At 38.9% G+C, this 16,188-nt stretch overlaps 1 protein-coding gene across 1 annotated transcript in view; it reads right to left on the bottom strand.

Annotated features, from left to right (window-relative positions):
- Window positions 1–2,212: 2,212 nt before the first annotated feature.
- The window catches only part of SERPINA12 (serpin family A member 12), a 56,678-nt gene continuing 42,702 nt past the window's right edge, over window positions 2,213–16,188 (bottom strand). The window contains 3 exon segments of the mRNA XM_043981655.1: window positions 2,213–2,422; window positions 8,354–8,501; window positions 13,332–13,602. Of these exon segments, the coding sequence (XP_043837590.1) occupies window positions 2,213–2,422; window positions 8,354–8,501; window positions 13,332–13,602 (629 nt within the window).

Raw genomic sequence — 16,188 nt, 5'->3', positions numbered from 1 at the left:
GAAAAAGGTCCAATGTGTAAAAAAAAAAAATTATAGCAGATCTTTTTGTAGTGGCAAAGAATTAGAAACTAAAAAGGTGCTCATTAATTGAGAAATGACTAGATAAATTATGTTTATATGAATTTAATGGAATACTGTTGTGCTGTAAAAATAAAGAGATGGTTTCAGAGAGTCCTGGTAAGACTTGTATGGACTGATACACAGTGAAGAGAGGAGAGCCAGGATAATTATTTTAATGCAATAACAACACTGTGGACAAACAATGGTTGAAAGACTTAAGAACTCTGAACTATCTACAAGATAGTTGATCACTTAAGTGTTTGACATTCCTTCTGACAGACAGATTTGAATGGAACCAGGATACAGAATGAAGCACAAATTTTTTTGGACCATGACCCATATAGGAATTTGTTTTGTTTAACTATTCTTATTTGCTACAAAAGTTTTGTTTTTCTTTCTTTTTTGTTTAAATTGTAATGGAGGGTAGGAGGTGGGAGAAAAAAAAATGAAATAAAAAATTGCCTTGCTCAGGGTCACATAACCATCATGTGTTAGAGGTATAACTTGAATTGGGACCTTCCTGGCTCTGAGGTTGGCTCTCTACCCACAATGCTTGGTACATACTAGGTGTTAGTAAATGTTTGTTGATCAATTTTGTTAATTAAAAATTCAGAGATACAGAATGTAAAAACTGGAAATGACTACAAAACATAGACTATTAAAGCTGAGAACGACCAGAATAGTAACACTAGAAGAAGGTACCTAACAGAAGGACTAGTCCAATCCCTTTAGTCTAATGAAAAATAAATTAAAGACCAGAGAGAGGAAATGACTAATATAAAGTAACCCCATGAGTGACTGAGTGGGAGCATAGTTTTGGAGTTGGTAGGCCTGGTTTTACATTCTGGCATTTTTTTTTAAGTGGGGCAATGAGGGTTAAGTGACTTGCCCAGGGTCACACAGCTAGTAAGTGTCAAGTGTCTGAGGCCAGATTTGAACTCAGGTCCTCCTGAATCCAGGACCAGTGCTTTATCCACTGTGCCACCTAGCTGCCCCACATTCTGGCATTTTTACTCACTGTTGATGTGATCTTCATCACTAAGAACTTCATTTGAAAATGAGAGCCTTGGGATATAAACCATCCCTAAGTTTCTTTCTAGCCCTAAATCCTACTGTACTGATGCTTTTGAAAGGCTTTCTCAACTGCACCATAGTCTTTGCAGACTTTTAAAAACTATATATCTTGAGAGGCTGGGTCAATTTCTTCCTAGCTACCAAGGGGAAATGTAATGGTTCTTCCATGACAGTGCTGGGGCAGAGATGGTTGCAAGGTCAGTAAGAGGAAGAGATTTCCAAAACTGAGAATGCAGAAGAGGTAATAAGCTCTGGAGACTGAGAGGATTTGCAGGCTGCTCACAATGCACCCTCTGGTGGAAATGATGTGCTATTGTTACATTTTGGGTTGTACCTAGAGAGATGCTGGCTGTTGTAAGTCTACTTTAGGGGCTAACTGCAAGTCTCATGCTTGGCAAACCAGAAGTTTGATTTTGGTTTTCCCACTCTCTTTTCTGTGCCCCTTTCACCTCTCTGCATTACGTCTCCCCCATCCCTACCTTGTCTTGCTGGCCTCCTCCTTCTCCCGTCTCTTAGACAAACGGGCTTTTAGAAAAAACTAACAAATTCAATTTTTACTGAGGTACAGATGACCAACAAAGCCCAGTGAAAAGGGTGCTATAGTGAGAGCTAAAGGAATTATGTTTGATTCCTGGCTCTATTAATATAATTTCCTCCTTGTGTGACATTGAATTTTTTAACATCTCTGCCCCTCAGTTTCTTCATCTTTAGAATGAAGGTATTGAACTAGATCGTTTTAAGGTCTCTTCCAGCTCTAAATTTATGATCCTATGAACCCAGGTCCTCTGAGTTCAAATCCCAAATACATTCTGCTACACCCTGCTTTGATTCATACTAAATCACCCACCAACGAATAGAAAGTAGCTAACCTTCTTTTCTGGCTGGTAAAAATTCTGAGCTTCAGTTTTACTATGTATAAAATAGGGAAAATAACACTTGTACCCCCCCAACCTTACAGCATTGTTATGGAGAACCACAAATGTAAGTATTACTTTGATAATTTCCAGTGATAAATCAGTTCAATCATTTCAAGTCACAATGTTTATTCAATGACAGCAGCAAGAAACCTTAGGCAGCTTCAGAGATGCTTGCTATTTGATTTTCATTTGGGGTTCATTATTTTTCCCATAAAGAGAAGAGACTGGGTTAGGTCATCTAAAATCATCATTAGGAAGGGGTGGTCAAATTTAATAACTTGGGGAACAGTCATCGGGAGGGTCTCAATGCTAGCTGCTCCAGCAGCTTCTGCTCCTTTTTCATCTATCTTCAACACAGCTTTATGCATAGCCTGAAAGAGGAGACACCAAAAGGCCAGTTAGTCAAATTCTTTGAAAGGCACTCCATTCCTCTAGGTGGAACAACTCAATCTAGCATGGAACAATCAACTACATTTGAATTGATTTTATTCATCCAGTTAGTCAACAATCTTGTATTAAGCATCTACCATATGCATATATTTATCTATAAAATGGGAGGCAGTAGACTAGGGGATAAAAGCCTTGCCTCAACTAAACTCTTAATTAGTCAACTCTAGGAATGAAGGTTACAGAGGAATTAACAACCTATGGGTTGAGGGAGTAAATCACATCTGGATTCTCAACGTTCTTCTCCCCCAAAGAAACAAAAAACAAAAAACAAGTCCATGATGTACACAGGTCTATGCTTAGACCTGTGAGAAATATAAAGATTAATAGGACTGTGCCCCTTCTCCTCTACGATTTATAATCTAGTAGGGGAAATGGCACTTATTTGAATAAATTTATGAGAAATAAAAATTCTATGAAATTAGATGAGAGATTGGTTTCGGATAGGGGACCAAGATGGTGGACCATCTTGGTGGACCATCAGAGGACCTGGCTTTGAATCCTGGTCTGCTACCTGTGTTACTTGAGGTAAATCACTTAACCTCTCTCTGCCTCAGCTTCCTCCTTTATGAAATGAAAGAGATCTTCTATCTTATGATCTTTTTATGGATAAGAGAAGGCTTCATGAAGGAGGTAGCATTTTAGTTGGGGTTAGAAGGATAAATGGAATTTTAATAGGCAGAAATGGGGGAAGAAAGGAAATAAGTATTTTTTAAGCACCAACTATGTGCCAAGTTCTATGTTATGCATTTTACAAATATTACTTCATTTGATCCTCACAATAACCCAACCCTGGGCAGTTGGTGCTATTATTATCTCTATTTTGTTGTTGGGGAAACTGAGGCAGACTTGCCTGTGGTCACACAGTTAGTAAGTGTCTAAGGCTGGATTTGAACTCAAGTCTTCCTAACTCCAGGTCTCTTGTTCTATTCATTGTGCCACTTGGTTGCCTGGGAGGCAGAATGTGATTAAAGTCAGGGAGGTAGCAAAGTATGGGGTGGATCTGGGGAACAGAGATCCCACAGATACCCCCATATGAGATAATCTTTATTATTTATGTCAGGTATTCATTTTCAGTTTCTTGTGGTATATAGTACAAGATGTGTGACTAAACATAATTTCTGCCTATTTTCCTAGGAATTCTTATCAAATAGGGAATTTTTTTTCCTAGGGAATTTATGTTGGGGTTTATCATACATTATATGACCAGTTCAGTTATTTCTGATTCTTCTTTATCTAGTGGTCCCACTGATTTCATTTTCTAATTTTTAAAAAAATCAGAACCAAATTGTTATGATTATTCTTGCCTTATAATATTGTTGGAAGTCTGGAAGTCCTAATTCTTTATTCCTACTTTTTATTATTCCCCTTAATATTCTATATTTTTTACTGCTCCAAATGTTATTCTGTTGTTATTTTGTCTAGCTCAAGTATTTCCTTGCAAGTTTTATTAGTTTTGCTATGATAGAATGGTTACAACTCTTGGTTTTGTTTTTTGTTAAAACTCACCTGATGCATATAGTAAATTGTGTTCCAGCCTCTCTGTTTAATTCTGTATGTGTCTTTGCTTTTTTTGATGAGTTTTTTTGAGGGGGGAGGGGTGAGAAGGAGGTAAGGATTGTGGGATTTTGCTTTCTTATCTATTCTGCTACTTTCATTTGATTGGATTATTTAGTCTATTAACATTTAAAGTTATGAGTTAGGCTTGTGACTTTTAAAAATTTTGTTTTTTAAAAAATATCCTTTGGAGAAGCTACTGGCATTGATTCAAGGAATTTCCTTGCCCAGGAGTTCCTTATAACTAATAAAACCAAAAGTCCAGTCTCTCCCCTTTAGAGTAAAAGAGGTTTGGAGAAAGTGACTAATCTGTTATCTTAGTAGTCACCTGATCCGGAAGTCTACTAATGATTTTTTTTCACATTATGCCATGTGACTTTTGATTGTTACCTTTATGATAGCGATGTTGAATAAATGAAATGACAGAGGAAGGACCAAATCCCAGTTCCCTCAACTCCAAGAATATTTCCAGGTTCTTTTGTTGTCTTGGAATTTTATCATGTCAAATATTGCTAAAAGGAAATGGACCAGGGACTAAAACTTGGAAATCTTAGGGATTTTATGGTAATGATATTGTATTTGTTTTCACAGGGTTGGACTTTTGGTATCATATCTGCCAAATTTGTGGAGCAGAAGGCTAGTTTTTCAGAATGATTCTTAAAACTTTTGAGGGCCATAGTACATTAGATATTGAACTTGAAAGGACATGAGGCATACTTTCTATTCCTATCTGCCACTTTTAGACTTACTCCTTGCTACCAACACCCAAAGAGCTTTCTTTCTTTGTGGTGTGCTGATAGCTATCCTTTTTCAGATCAGTTTGACAGTTATCTTTAAGTTCTCATTCTCACAGCATTCTTAATACTGCTTCCCTATTTTCATCTCTACTCCTATCCATTTCCCTATACTTGGGAACTTCAACATACATGTAGATGTCCCCTTAAACATCCCTCCTTCCTAATTCATGACTCTTCAACTTCTATAATCCTTCATCTTCACTCCAATCCAACAGCTGTTCATTGCTTGCGTTTGATCTAATAATTACCAATGTGTACTATCTCCTCAATTCAAAATTATAGAATCCCTCTCTCTGACCATAACTTGATACCCTTCCAATTCTTCTTGTGCTCTCCATTTATCATCCTTGTTAGAGCTGTTATAGATGGAATTTATGTTCAGGGTGTCTGTCAGATTAGATGATCTTTAAGATTATTTCCAACTCTAGAATTCTGTGATTCTTGAAGAAAACTTAGAAATCATCTAGTTTACTTGTTACCTGAACCTTGAATTTTCTATATGCAGAGGCTATATGTGAACACTTTCAGTAATAGAGCATTCATGACTTTGTTAAGCCTTGCTATATTGTCATTTGGTTGGAGTTTGGAGAATTTCTTCCTTCTAATGACCTGACATCATCTCCAACACTGTTCTACCTCTATCCTTTTCTCTCTATACTATCTCTTGGTGACCTCATTAGCTTCCAGAAGTTTGATTGTCATATCTATGTTGATGATTCCTAAATCTTTATCTCTACCCCAAATCTTTCCCAGAATTTTAATACTACATTGCAGATTGCCCCACAACATCTCTCACATCTATCTCCTTCTTTCTTTCTTTCTTTCTTTTTTTTTTAGTGAGACAATTGGGGTTAAGTGACTTGCCCAGGGTCACACAGCCAGTAAGTGTTAAGTATCTGAGGCCGGATTTGAACTCAGGTACTCCTGACTCCAGGGCCGGTGCTCTATCCACTGCGCCACCTAGCTGCCCCTATCTCCTTTTTTATACCCTCTAGTTCAAGCTCTTGTCACCTCTTGCCTAGACTATTATACTGACCTTCTGATTGGTTTCTGCCTTAAATCTCTCACCACTTCAGTCCATCATTCACACTGCTTCCAAAGTGATTTCTTAAGTACATATCTAAACATGTCACTTCTCTATTTAGTTAGCTCTAGTGACTTCCTATTGTTTCTAGGTTAAACTATAAAATCCCTTATTTTAGCTTTTAAAACTTTTAAGCCTACCTTTCCAGTCTCATCATACATTACTCCTCTTCCTGCACTGTGTGATCCAGCCAAATTGGCCTTCCCTTTGCTCTCCACACACAGCAGCATACCCTTTATCTCCATGGATTTGCACCAATTCTTCCCCATGTCTGGAATGCACTCCTTCCTTATCATAGAATCCTTCTCTTCTTTCCATACTTTCTCCCAAGTCTCCTTTGTCCCAAGTCTGAACTGTTAGTGCACTCTCTCTCAAACTAAGCTATATTCAAGTGCTTAGTATGTATTTGTATTTATTTCCTTTATATGTATTAAGCATATACTTATATATCTTTATTGTCTTCCCTGCTACAATGTAAGCTGCTTCAGTGTAGAGATTGTTCATTTATTATATTTGTATACCCAGTGTCTAGCACAATGCTTGACATATAGTAGGTGGTTAATAGATGCTTATTTGATGACTAATTCTACCCATAGGTCTTAGACCAACCTCTGGAATATAAGAAGGAATTTTAAATGTGTGTGTATGTATGTGTGTGTATATATATATATATATAATATATATATATATAGCATATGCATGTACACACATATAAATATGTGTACATCCATGTATACACACATATGTACATATGTATACACACACATATAAATACAAATGTATGTGTGTATATGTATATGTGTATACACACACACACACACACACACACATATATTTAAGACAAGGGCTAGCTAAGTGGTGCAGTAGATAGAGAGATAGAGTGCTGGGCCTAAAATCAGGAAGACTCATTTTCCTGAGTTCAAATCTGGTCTCAGATACTTCCTAGGTGTGTGACCATGCTAACTATATCTGCTTCAATTCTTCATTTGTAAAATGAGCTGGAGAAAGAAATGGCAAATTACTCCACTATATCTGCCAAGAAAACCCCAAATGGGACCACTGAGAGTCGGACATGACTTGAAAAATAACATGAAAAATGACAACTTTTTGAGACCAAGATGTCAGTTGAAACTTATATTGTATAAGACATTGTCGTCCTTTTCTCTTCTAGAGAAAAGTTGGCATTTCCTTTCCTTTTGAATAGGGATCAGTTCAAAGAAACCTTTCCAGTTGCTCCCTCACTCATTCATAACTTCAGTAAATAGGAGCAGGGGATAGGTGAGGTTAGTATTGGACACTGTTTCTTTCCCAATTTCAAGAAGAAAAAGGACATTTTTATCTTTCTTCCCACACCTGCTCCTCATCTGAACTTCCCTATTACTGTCAAGGATGCCACTATCTTTTCAGTCTCCCAGGCTCACAACCTAGGTGTCATCATTAACTTCTCAGTCTCTCTCTAATGAGATCTGGTGAAGACCCATATCACCCCATGCCTGCACTATTGCAATAGTTTGCTGATTGGTCTTTCTGACTCAAGTTCCTTCCAACGCTAATCCATCCTTGACTTAGCCATCAAACTGATCTTCCTCAGGGTCAGGTCTAACCATGTCACTCCATTTCTTAATTAGGTCCACTTGTTCCCTATTACTGCTAGAAAATAGAAAATCCTTCAAAAACTGACCTCTTCCTACTTTTCCAGCATTTTTATATCATATGCCTTCCTAGATCCAGTGATAACCGCTTAGCTTGCTGTTCCTTGAACAAGACAGTCCATCTCTTGACTCTGAATTTTCACTGGTTGTCCTTCATTCCTGGAATTCTCTCTTTGCTTACCTCTGCCTCTTAGCTTCCTTGTCTTTCTTCAAGTCTCAACTAAAATTCCACTTTTTGCAAGAAGCTTTTCTCAATCCTCCTTAATGCATGTGCCTTTCTTTCTAAAATTATCTCCAATTTATCCTGCATATTTCTTGTTTGTATATAGCTGTTTGCATGTTGTCATCTCCATTAAATTGTGAACTCCTTGAGAGTGGGGATAGTTTTTTTTCCTGTTGTATCCCCAGTTCTGATAGCAGTGCATGGAACATAGTATACACTTAATACTTCAATTGATCATTTATTCATTTATTCACTACAGGAATATTTATAGAGTCCCTACTATGTGCAAAGTAACAGGTCAGTCTCTGTGGGGACAAAAATTATGATAACTGCAATAGCATTTGAATCATTTATGTTGTACCTTGGCTGCTAGAGAAGAGGGTTCTTGATAAATGAATTCACTCTTTAACTGCCTGACACAAAAACCCCAGGGAAGTGAGATGTAATGTTTGAAAAATGGCTGCCATTTTGGAGGGTGTGCTGCATCCTATGCTACAAAGGAATGATAAACACAGTTTAAAGTTAAGGTTTGATTGTGTTACCTGGCTAACTTTCAGGGTCTTCTGGGGACTGATTCCAGTGAGGTCAGCACTTCCATCAAAGATTCGGGTGACACCAAGCCCAGCAAGATACTTTTTCATGTTGTAGGTGCCAGAGATGGCAAACTTGGGTAAACACACATGAACAGAACTGGGGAAATAAAATCATCAGAGAAAAGTTCCAGTACATATTTTAAAGCATGCATATTCTGTTGTTTAGAAAGTACCTTTACATTACCTTGGGAGCAAAGCCAACCCTACATGATATTCTGAGCCAGGATTTGTCTTTAGCATCCCTGATTTCCAAATCCTTTGGTGGTCACCTGCTAAGGGATTTTTTTCCCTTAAAAAACTACAATCAGAGTCCCATTTCTGCCACTTATTTTTTGTGTGTTTGAATAAGTGATTTAACCTTTCTGGGGCCTCAGTTTCCTCATCAGTAAAATTAGGGCATGGGATTTGATCTTCTCTAAGATCCCTTTCAACACTGTGATGAACATTCATTCACCTTGAGCTTTACTCATTCATTTCATCTTGAGAACAGTTTCATGTTTCTACTCTCTTAGGGAGATTTTAATTTAACAATGACCAAAGCCTGAAGCTAAGTAAAGGCTAATCGTTTTTCTCTACATCACCCACTCATTGCAAGAAGTGTGTGTGTGTGTGTGTGTGTGTGTGTGTGAGAGAGAGAGAGAGAGAGAGAGAGAGAGAGAGAGAGAGAGAGCTTTAAACATGATCATGACTGCACTATGTCTAAATTCCTAAACTCTGAAATTTCCCCTCTGATCATATCTTCTTGTCTGCCTCAATCTTTTTTGTTGTTGTTATGGTTTCTACTCTAGAGCCAAAAAATGCTTCCAGAATAAAGCAATAAACTATGTGCACTGCGCTGGATTTGTATTTATGCTATCTGATCTTGACTGTGCCCCCATTGTACATCAACCCTTTCCCTCTCTGCTCAACTTCCTATTATACTACCCACAAAGACTGTTCCATTTTCCTCAAGCCCCCAATGCCAATCTCACCCTGCTTTCTACCAGCAGATGACATTTTCCCTTACCTTATTAAGAAAGTTGAGACTCCCCTATTTTCCACTCTTACAGCTCAAAAACTACATCTTTACAATAATTGAAAAGTGAAATGTGAATCTGAGGAAGGATTTGAACTCAGGAAGATGAGTCTCTCTGACTCCAGGTCCAGCACTTGATAGAATACATCACCTAGCTGCCCATCAGTTGGTAATATAGTGCTGGAGATCAGGAGATAGACTAGAATTTGATAGGTAGAGATAGAGATAGATAGATAGATAGATAGATGAGAGACAGAGTGAGAGCGAAAAGCGAGAGAGAGAGAGAGAGAGAGAGACAGACAGACAGACAGACAGACAGAGAGACAGAGAGAGAGAGAGAGAGCTGAGAGTCATCTGAATTGGCATGATCTGTAAACCCATGGGCACCAAGTAAAAGAGTGTAGTGAGAGAAGAAAAAGGGTCCCAAAGCAGAGTGCTCACAATGTAAGTGATTGGGGTTGAGAGGAGGGAAGAACCTGTCACCAGAGGTCTTCTCTTTGATGGGAATTTCTATGCATCCTGGGAAGAGTGGGAAGATAGGGCAAAGCCATGATAATTTGGGATATCCAACAATGAGGCCAAACCACAAATTCACTTATTTTCTCCTACTTTGATTGAGGGTATCTCAGCTCAACTAGGAAGGACCTGTATAGGATCTTCAAATAATTATATGGCTGAGCTGAAATCCTTTAGAGATGGAAAGCCTTCAGATAACGTGGCCTGGCCATTTTCTCCTGGGATCTCATGACTAACAAAAGGTCAGGGTGGAATGTAGCTGCCAGACATAGAAGGAACTCTGAGAAGAAAAGCATAGGGTGAACCCAGAGAATTATAGGGCCCAGAACCAGAGAATCATAGAATGTCAGAGCTTGAAAAAAACCTTAGAAATCCTCCCTAGTCTAAAGCCCTCAAGGGTGACCTTCCTATTAGAACATCCATAGTCATGAAGCACTAATAATGAAGAAAGATAAGGAGGAGCAGCAGCAGTGCCAACAACAACCATAAATTGTTCTTCACTGTAGATGAATCTTGCCTCTGTAGAAGAGAGGAACAAGTACTTGTCCTCCCTTTTTTTTTTGGTAAAAGTGGGAGACGATAAATAGGAAAATTGATTATGTTATCAGACTCAGCTGATAGATTGAATTGGCTGAACTTAAATAACATTTTTTGGTCATTTTTTATTCTTTGTTACAACAGATGATTAGGGTTGGCTGAGTATGAAGAGGAAAGGGACAGATGTATTTGGAAATGATGGTGATGTAAAAAACAAAAGATATCAATAATTTTAAACAATTAGACTTTCTAAAAGAGAGAGCCCAGCACTCTTACTGCCATTACCTGATTCTAGCAAGAGGTTGGGGAATAGTCCTATTCAGAAACTTGGCTCTGTGCTGCTTTTCTGGTGACCTGAATGCAAACCTGTTTGGCTGCCTTTGTGAGTGAGGTGACCTACCCTTTGGGTGGATTACATATTTTTCACATAATTGTGATTTTATCTAACAACATCTGCAACAGTTAGGCCCATCCACCACCAGACAGAGACTTCATGCTAGCCATAAACATCAGATGTCCTTTCATACATCACATGGCTTGGGTGAGTAAAACTGAACCAGCATCAGGTTACACAAGGGCCAAACAGCTGGGCACAGCTGCCTGTGTATATTTCCTTTGTAGCATCACATCATGGCACAGAGTCAGGAGTATTAGGTTGGGAGCCAGCATATCTGGGTTCTGCTCTTGACTCTGCCTTTGGACTAATTATGTGCCATGATCATATGCAAATAATTTCCTCTCTCTGGGTCTTAGTTTTCTCTTCTGGGAAATAAGAGGGTGGATGATTAGATGGATGAAACACATAGCTAGCAGGCAGCATGCAGGCCACAAAACTCTCTAATACCCTGTAGCCAGATTAAAATATAATTGGGAATTTTGACAACAAACATACACACATATGTGTGTATGTATGACACAACAAGACACAGTATACCATAACATATAACATCACATGACATCATATCATATCATATCATAGATAGTGTTAATCTGAGGTTTTCCAAGTGAATATGCAGCCCTCAGGGATTTGGTGCTATTTGAATTTGATACCACTGGACTAGATAATCATCTATTAATTTAGTCTAAAGTCTTTCCAGGCCTCATATCCTTTATTCTATTTTTCTCTAATCTAAAGCAGAAAGTGGTGTGGTATAATGGAATGAACCTTTGACTTAGAATCAGAAGAGACACAGGTAACCCCTGGGCAAGTCACTCTTTGACTGTGGATTTCCCACCTTGGTGAAACAGGCATGTAAAGAGTGTCTGTAATGGATAGAGAGCTGCCCTGAGGGTGAAGAAGATGTGGGTTGTAAGTCCTGTGTCTGTGGTATGTTTGCTATGTGACCATGACCTTGGGCAAGCCAAGAGAAAGAGAGAGAGAGAGACAGAGAGAGAGAGAGAGACAGAGACAGAGACAGAGAGATAGACAGAGAGACAGAGAGACAGTCCTTTGATCTCTCAGTGCCCCAGGGAATACTTGAAGACTACATATTGTAGGACAGTTGTAGTTTAGGATCAGTAGAGGGTGTTTTCTGTGCGTCTTCTATATCAATAAAATCACAGGCTGGTTAAATAAAAGTTACTAATGATTATATGTTGTTGTTCAGTCCTTTTTAGTTGTGTCTGACTCTGTGACCCCATTTGTCTATTTTTGGCATAGATACTGCAGTGACTTGACACTTCCTTCTCCAGCTTATTTTACAGATGAGTGAGAGAAATGACTTTTTCTATTATATTGTTATCATTATTTTTAACCAATTATTAAATTAGGATTGAGGTTCTTCCTGTCTATTTCCTCATTCAGGGACCAGTCCTGATAGATAAGTCAGTCAGTCTCTGAAAGACATTGATGATACCCAGATCCTTTGGATACATTTTCCATGATCTTGGGCAGGATCCCACCCAACTAGAAGACCTTACAAACAGGATCTAACCCAGGTGAATTCTTGCTCTTAGGAAATAATCCCATGTCATTGCACCCCCTGCATTAGAATTTAAGGTGACCAAGCTTATGAGTGAGAAAACCAACCAGAATGGTCTGGATAGAGATGAATTCCTTTGTCCAGATTTCTGGAGGCAGCTGAGTCTCATGATTAAGTCATGTTCTCAGAAAGAGGAGCTGAAGACTTTTAGCCCACCTCCTCATTAAAATGTCCACCCCCTCATTAACTGTTCACCCCAGTTAGAGTTGATTTTCACCTGTCAAGGGTACCTCTTTTCCCAAAGGTATTTAAGTATTCAGTTATCTCTATGTTGTTGCCTTTGGTTACTGAGATACCACTGACCGTCAATTTATTATTTGCTAGCCTAACTAATGAATTGAATGTTAATTTCCCAGAAACTGTCTTTCCAGCTTTTCATTCATCACATGAGGAAACTAAGGCAAACAGGGTTAAGTGACTTGCCCAGAGTCACATAGCTAGTAAGTGACCGAAGCCAGATTTGAACTCACGAAGATGAGTCTCTCTGATTCCAGGCCCAGTATTCACTATGCTACCTAGCTGCCCCATGTAACTGGCACTTTTAATGCTTTGCTAATTAGATTGGATGTGCTATTTCCTACTTATGGGACCATGTGTAAGTCACTTATTTTCTCTCAGATTCAGTTTTCTTTGCTGTAAAATGAGGGACTTGGACTAAATGATGTCTCACATTGATAGAGTGTAAGCTTCTTGAGGGCAGAGACTGTCTTTTGCCTCTTTTGTATCCCCCATCCTTAGAAGATTGCCTGGAACTTGATAAATTTTGATTAATTGACTTTCAGTCCCAAGTCTCATGATTCTAAAGGTCATACCACGCCATAGTTAGAATACAAACTTGAACCAATGGGGAGGGAATGTACCCAAAAAACTTTATTACCTGCACTTTAATGATTGCCTCATTTGGGTCAGCTTGTTCGAATGGAGCCCTTCTTCCATTTTCTCCAGTTTTCCCTCGTCTGGGAGCAAGAAAAGCCCTGTGACATTTCCCTTAAAAGGTATTTCTAGAACCGTACAGGAGAGCTGCTCATCATGAGCAGTTTTGTACTTGCCACCTCGGTACATCATGGGGACTTTCACAGACTTCCCATTGATCAGAAAGAACTCATCTTCTTTTGTGTCCTTTGGGTTAAACGTCTTTTCCCATTCAGCTTAGGGAATGAAAACAGAAAAAATGACAGATAATTCTAGAAAAGCAGAGTTTAATGGACACGATGAACTTTTAGTCACGGGACATCTTAAAGGGGGGTTGAATTCTAAATCCCAGCAAGACTCATTGGATTGGGGAATGGGTTGTGGGTAGAAGACATTACAAAGAATGTGACAGATGCCCTAGTACAGTGGCAAACCTTGCCTATATGAACTTCTTCAATATATTTAGTGTTCTTAATTTCTTAGGTGACATTCTTCTCTCCACCAATGCATTTATAGACCCTGAATTTCTTAGTAGATGGCCTTCTGAGTTGTTCTGGCCAGAGAATTAATCATTTGGTGTTGAACATTCTCATGATAACTTTTTTCACTTAGGCTGCTTCTTAGATGTGAGGAGAATGGGAGGAAAGGAGGAGGGAGGGAGAGAGAGAGACAGAAAGAGAGAGAGAGAGACAGACAGAAAGACAGACAGACAGAAAGGCACAGAATCAGAGAGATGCAGACAGAGAAACACAGAAAGAAGCATAGTGTCACAGAGATAGTGAAGGAGAGAAGGCAGGAGCCAGAGAAGAAGAGAAAAGTAGGAGGGATAAGAGAGGAGGAGAAAGAAGAGAGGAGGAAGGAAAGAAGGAATAGAAGAGAAAAGAAAGAAAAGAGAGAGGAAAAGAGGGAGAGAGGAGGAAAAGAGGGAGAGAGGAGAAAGAGAGAGAGAGAGAGAGAGAGAGAGAGAGGGAGAGAGAGAGAGAGAACAGGCTGGAAAATAATCACATAATGATTAGAAGATCTTATATTTGCATCCTGTGGAAATCTGATAAACTCTGGCTACAATACTGGTTTTTAGTCACTTCAAAAGAGCAACACTTTTGGTATATAATTTTTTTTTTTTTTTGCTGGGCAATGAAGGTTAAGTGACTTGCCGAGGGTCACATAGCTAATAAGTGTCAAGTGTATGAGGCTGGATTTGAACTCAGGTTCTCCTGAATTCAGAGCCAGTGCTTTATCCAGTGCGCCACCTGGCTGCCCCTGGTGTATACCTTTTAGAAGGTTTCTAAATCCATAGTCATACTTGGTACTTTTTTCAAAGCACTTTAACACCTATTATCCGGGGCCTAGAAAAGAAGCACACAGACAGAACAGATCCCCTACACTAGTCAGTAGAACCTCATGCATCTTCCTGCTACATCTTGATTACTGTAGGGAAGACAGGGATGAGTTGGCAAATTCTTGGAGTAGCCATCCAGTTAGATTAACTATAGCAATCAATTCTAAGACCATTTCCTTCTTTCCTTCCTCCCCGTGCCCCCTTTTGCTTAGTTTTGAGTTTCCTTATTTTATTTTCTATAAAAGCTGATTTGAAAATTTAATACAGTAGGTCTGGCAATGTACCAATGTAGGTAATTCCACTCATCATTTCTATGAAATAAATAAAGCATTCACTGTCAGAGTTGAAAGCAATACTCGAGGTCATCCTCTTGACAACATCCCTGACAAGTGGTCACCCATTAGCCATCCTCTGCTTGAAGATCTCCAGGGATGGGGAACTCACTATCTTCTAAGTCTTTTTGCAACAATCTCAATTATGAGAAAACTTTCTTTAAATTAAGCCCAGATCTGTCTTTCTGTCACTCTTATTCCTAGCGGTGCTTTCTAGGGCTAATCACAACAGATGTAATTACCCTTAGTCATGACAGTCATACAAATAATTCAACATAGCTTTCATGTCTCCATGAAAGCTTCTATTCTGAAGACTAAACACCAGCATTTCCTTCAACTGATCCTGACACGGCACAACTTTGATGCCCTCTGCTAATCACAGACTCATTGAGTAAGAGCTAGAACGGACCTCAGTTTCCTCATTGATAAAATGAGAAGTCTGGACCAGATGATGTCCACGACCCAGAAAAGGCAAAATGAGTGGCACAAAGTTGCCCTGATGGTGGCAGACCTAGCTAGGCTCTAAGTTGCAGAATTGGAAGAAAAGTTAAAGAACATAGAATAATAGACTTAAAATAGGGACGAGATCTTAGAGGACATCTAGTTCAACCCTCCTCATTTTCAGATGAAGACACTAAGGGGTTAAATGACTTGACTAAGATCACACTGGCAGGAAGACCAGGGGGGAGGGTTTGAACTCATGGTCTCTGGACTGCAAATTCAGCATTCTTTCCAATGTATCATGCGTCTTTCCTTTAGTTCAACCTCTGTTTGACTTTGATTTATGACAGTGCTGTAACCAAAAATGTACAATGTGACACTCCTAAGTGTTTGAATTGGAGTTACTGGTTCCATATTTTCAGTTTTATGCTTTCAGACTTGGAGAATTTATCAGATATTATATGACCAAGCCTTTGATTAGGGTGACTATATTCCTGGAAATATTTCTAGGACTGGAGTCAGGACTTGATCTGACAGCTGCTAGATAGGCAATCTTGGACAAATTGTCTCATGGAATGGAGGGAAATAAGCATTTATTAAACATTTATTATGTATCAGACACTGTGCTGAGCACTTTACAAATATTACCTGATTTGTTCCTAACAATAACCCTGGGAGGTAAGTGCTATTATGATCCCCTTTTACAGTTG

Source organism: Dromiciops gliroides, chromosome 2 (assembly GCF_019393635.1).
Source record: "Dromiciops gliroides isolate mDroGli1 chromosome 2, mDroGli1.pri, whole genome shotgun sequence".
NCBI lineage: Eukaryota > Metazoa > Chordata > Mammalia > Microbiotheria > Microbiotheriidae > Dromiciops > Dromiciops gliroides.
The sequence above is the reverse complement of the archived record's forward strand: the minus strand, read 5'-3'. Positions and strand labels throughout refer to the sequence as shown.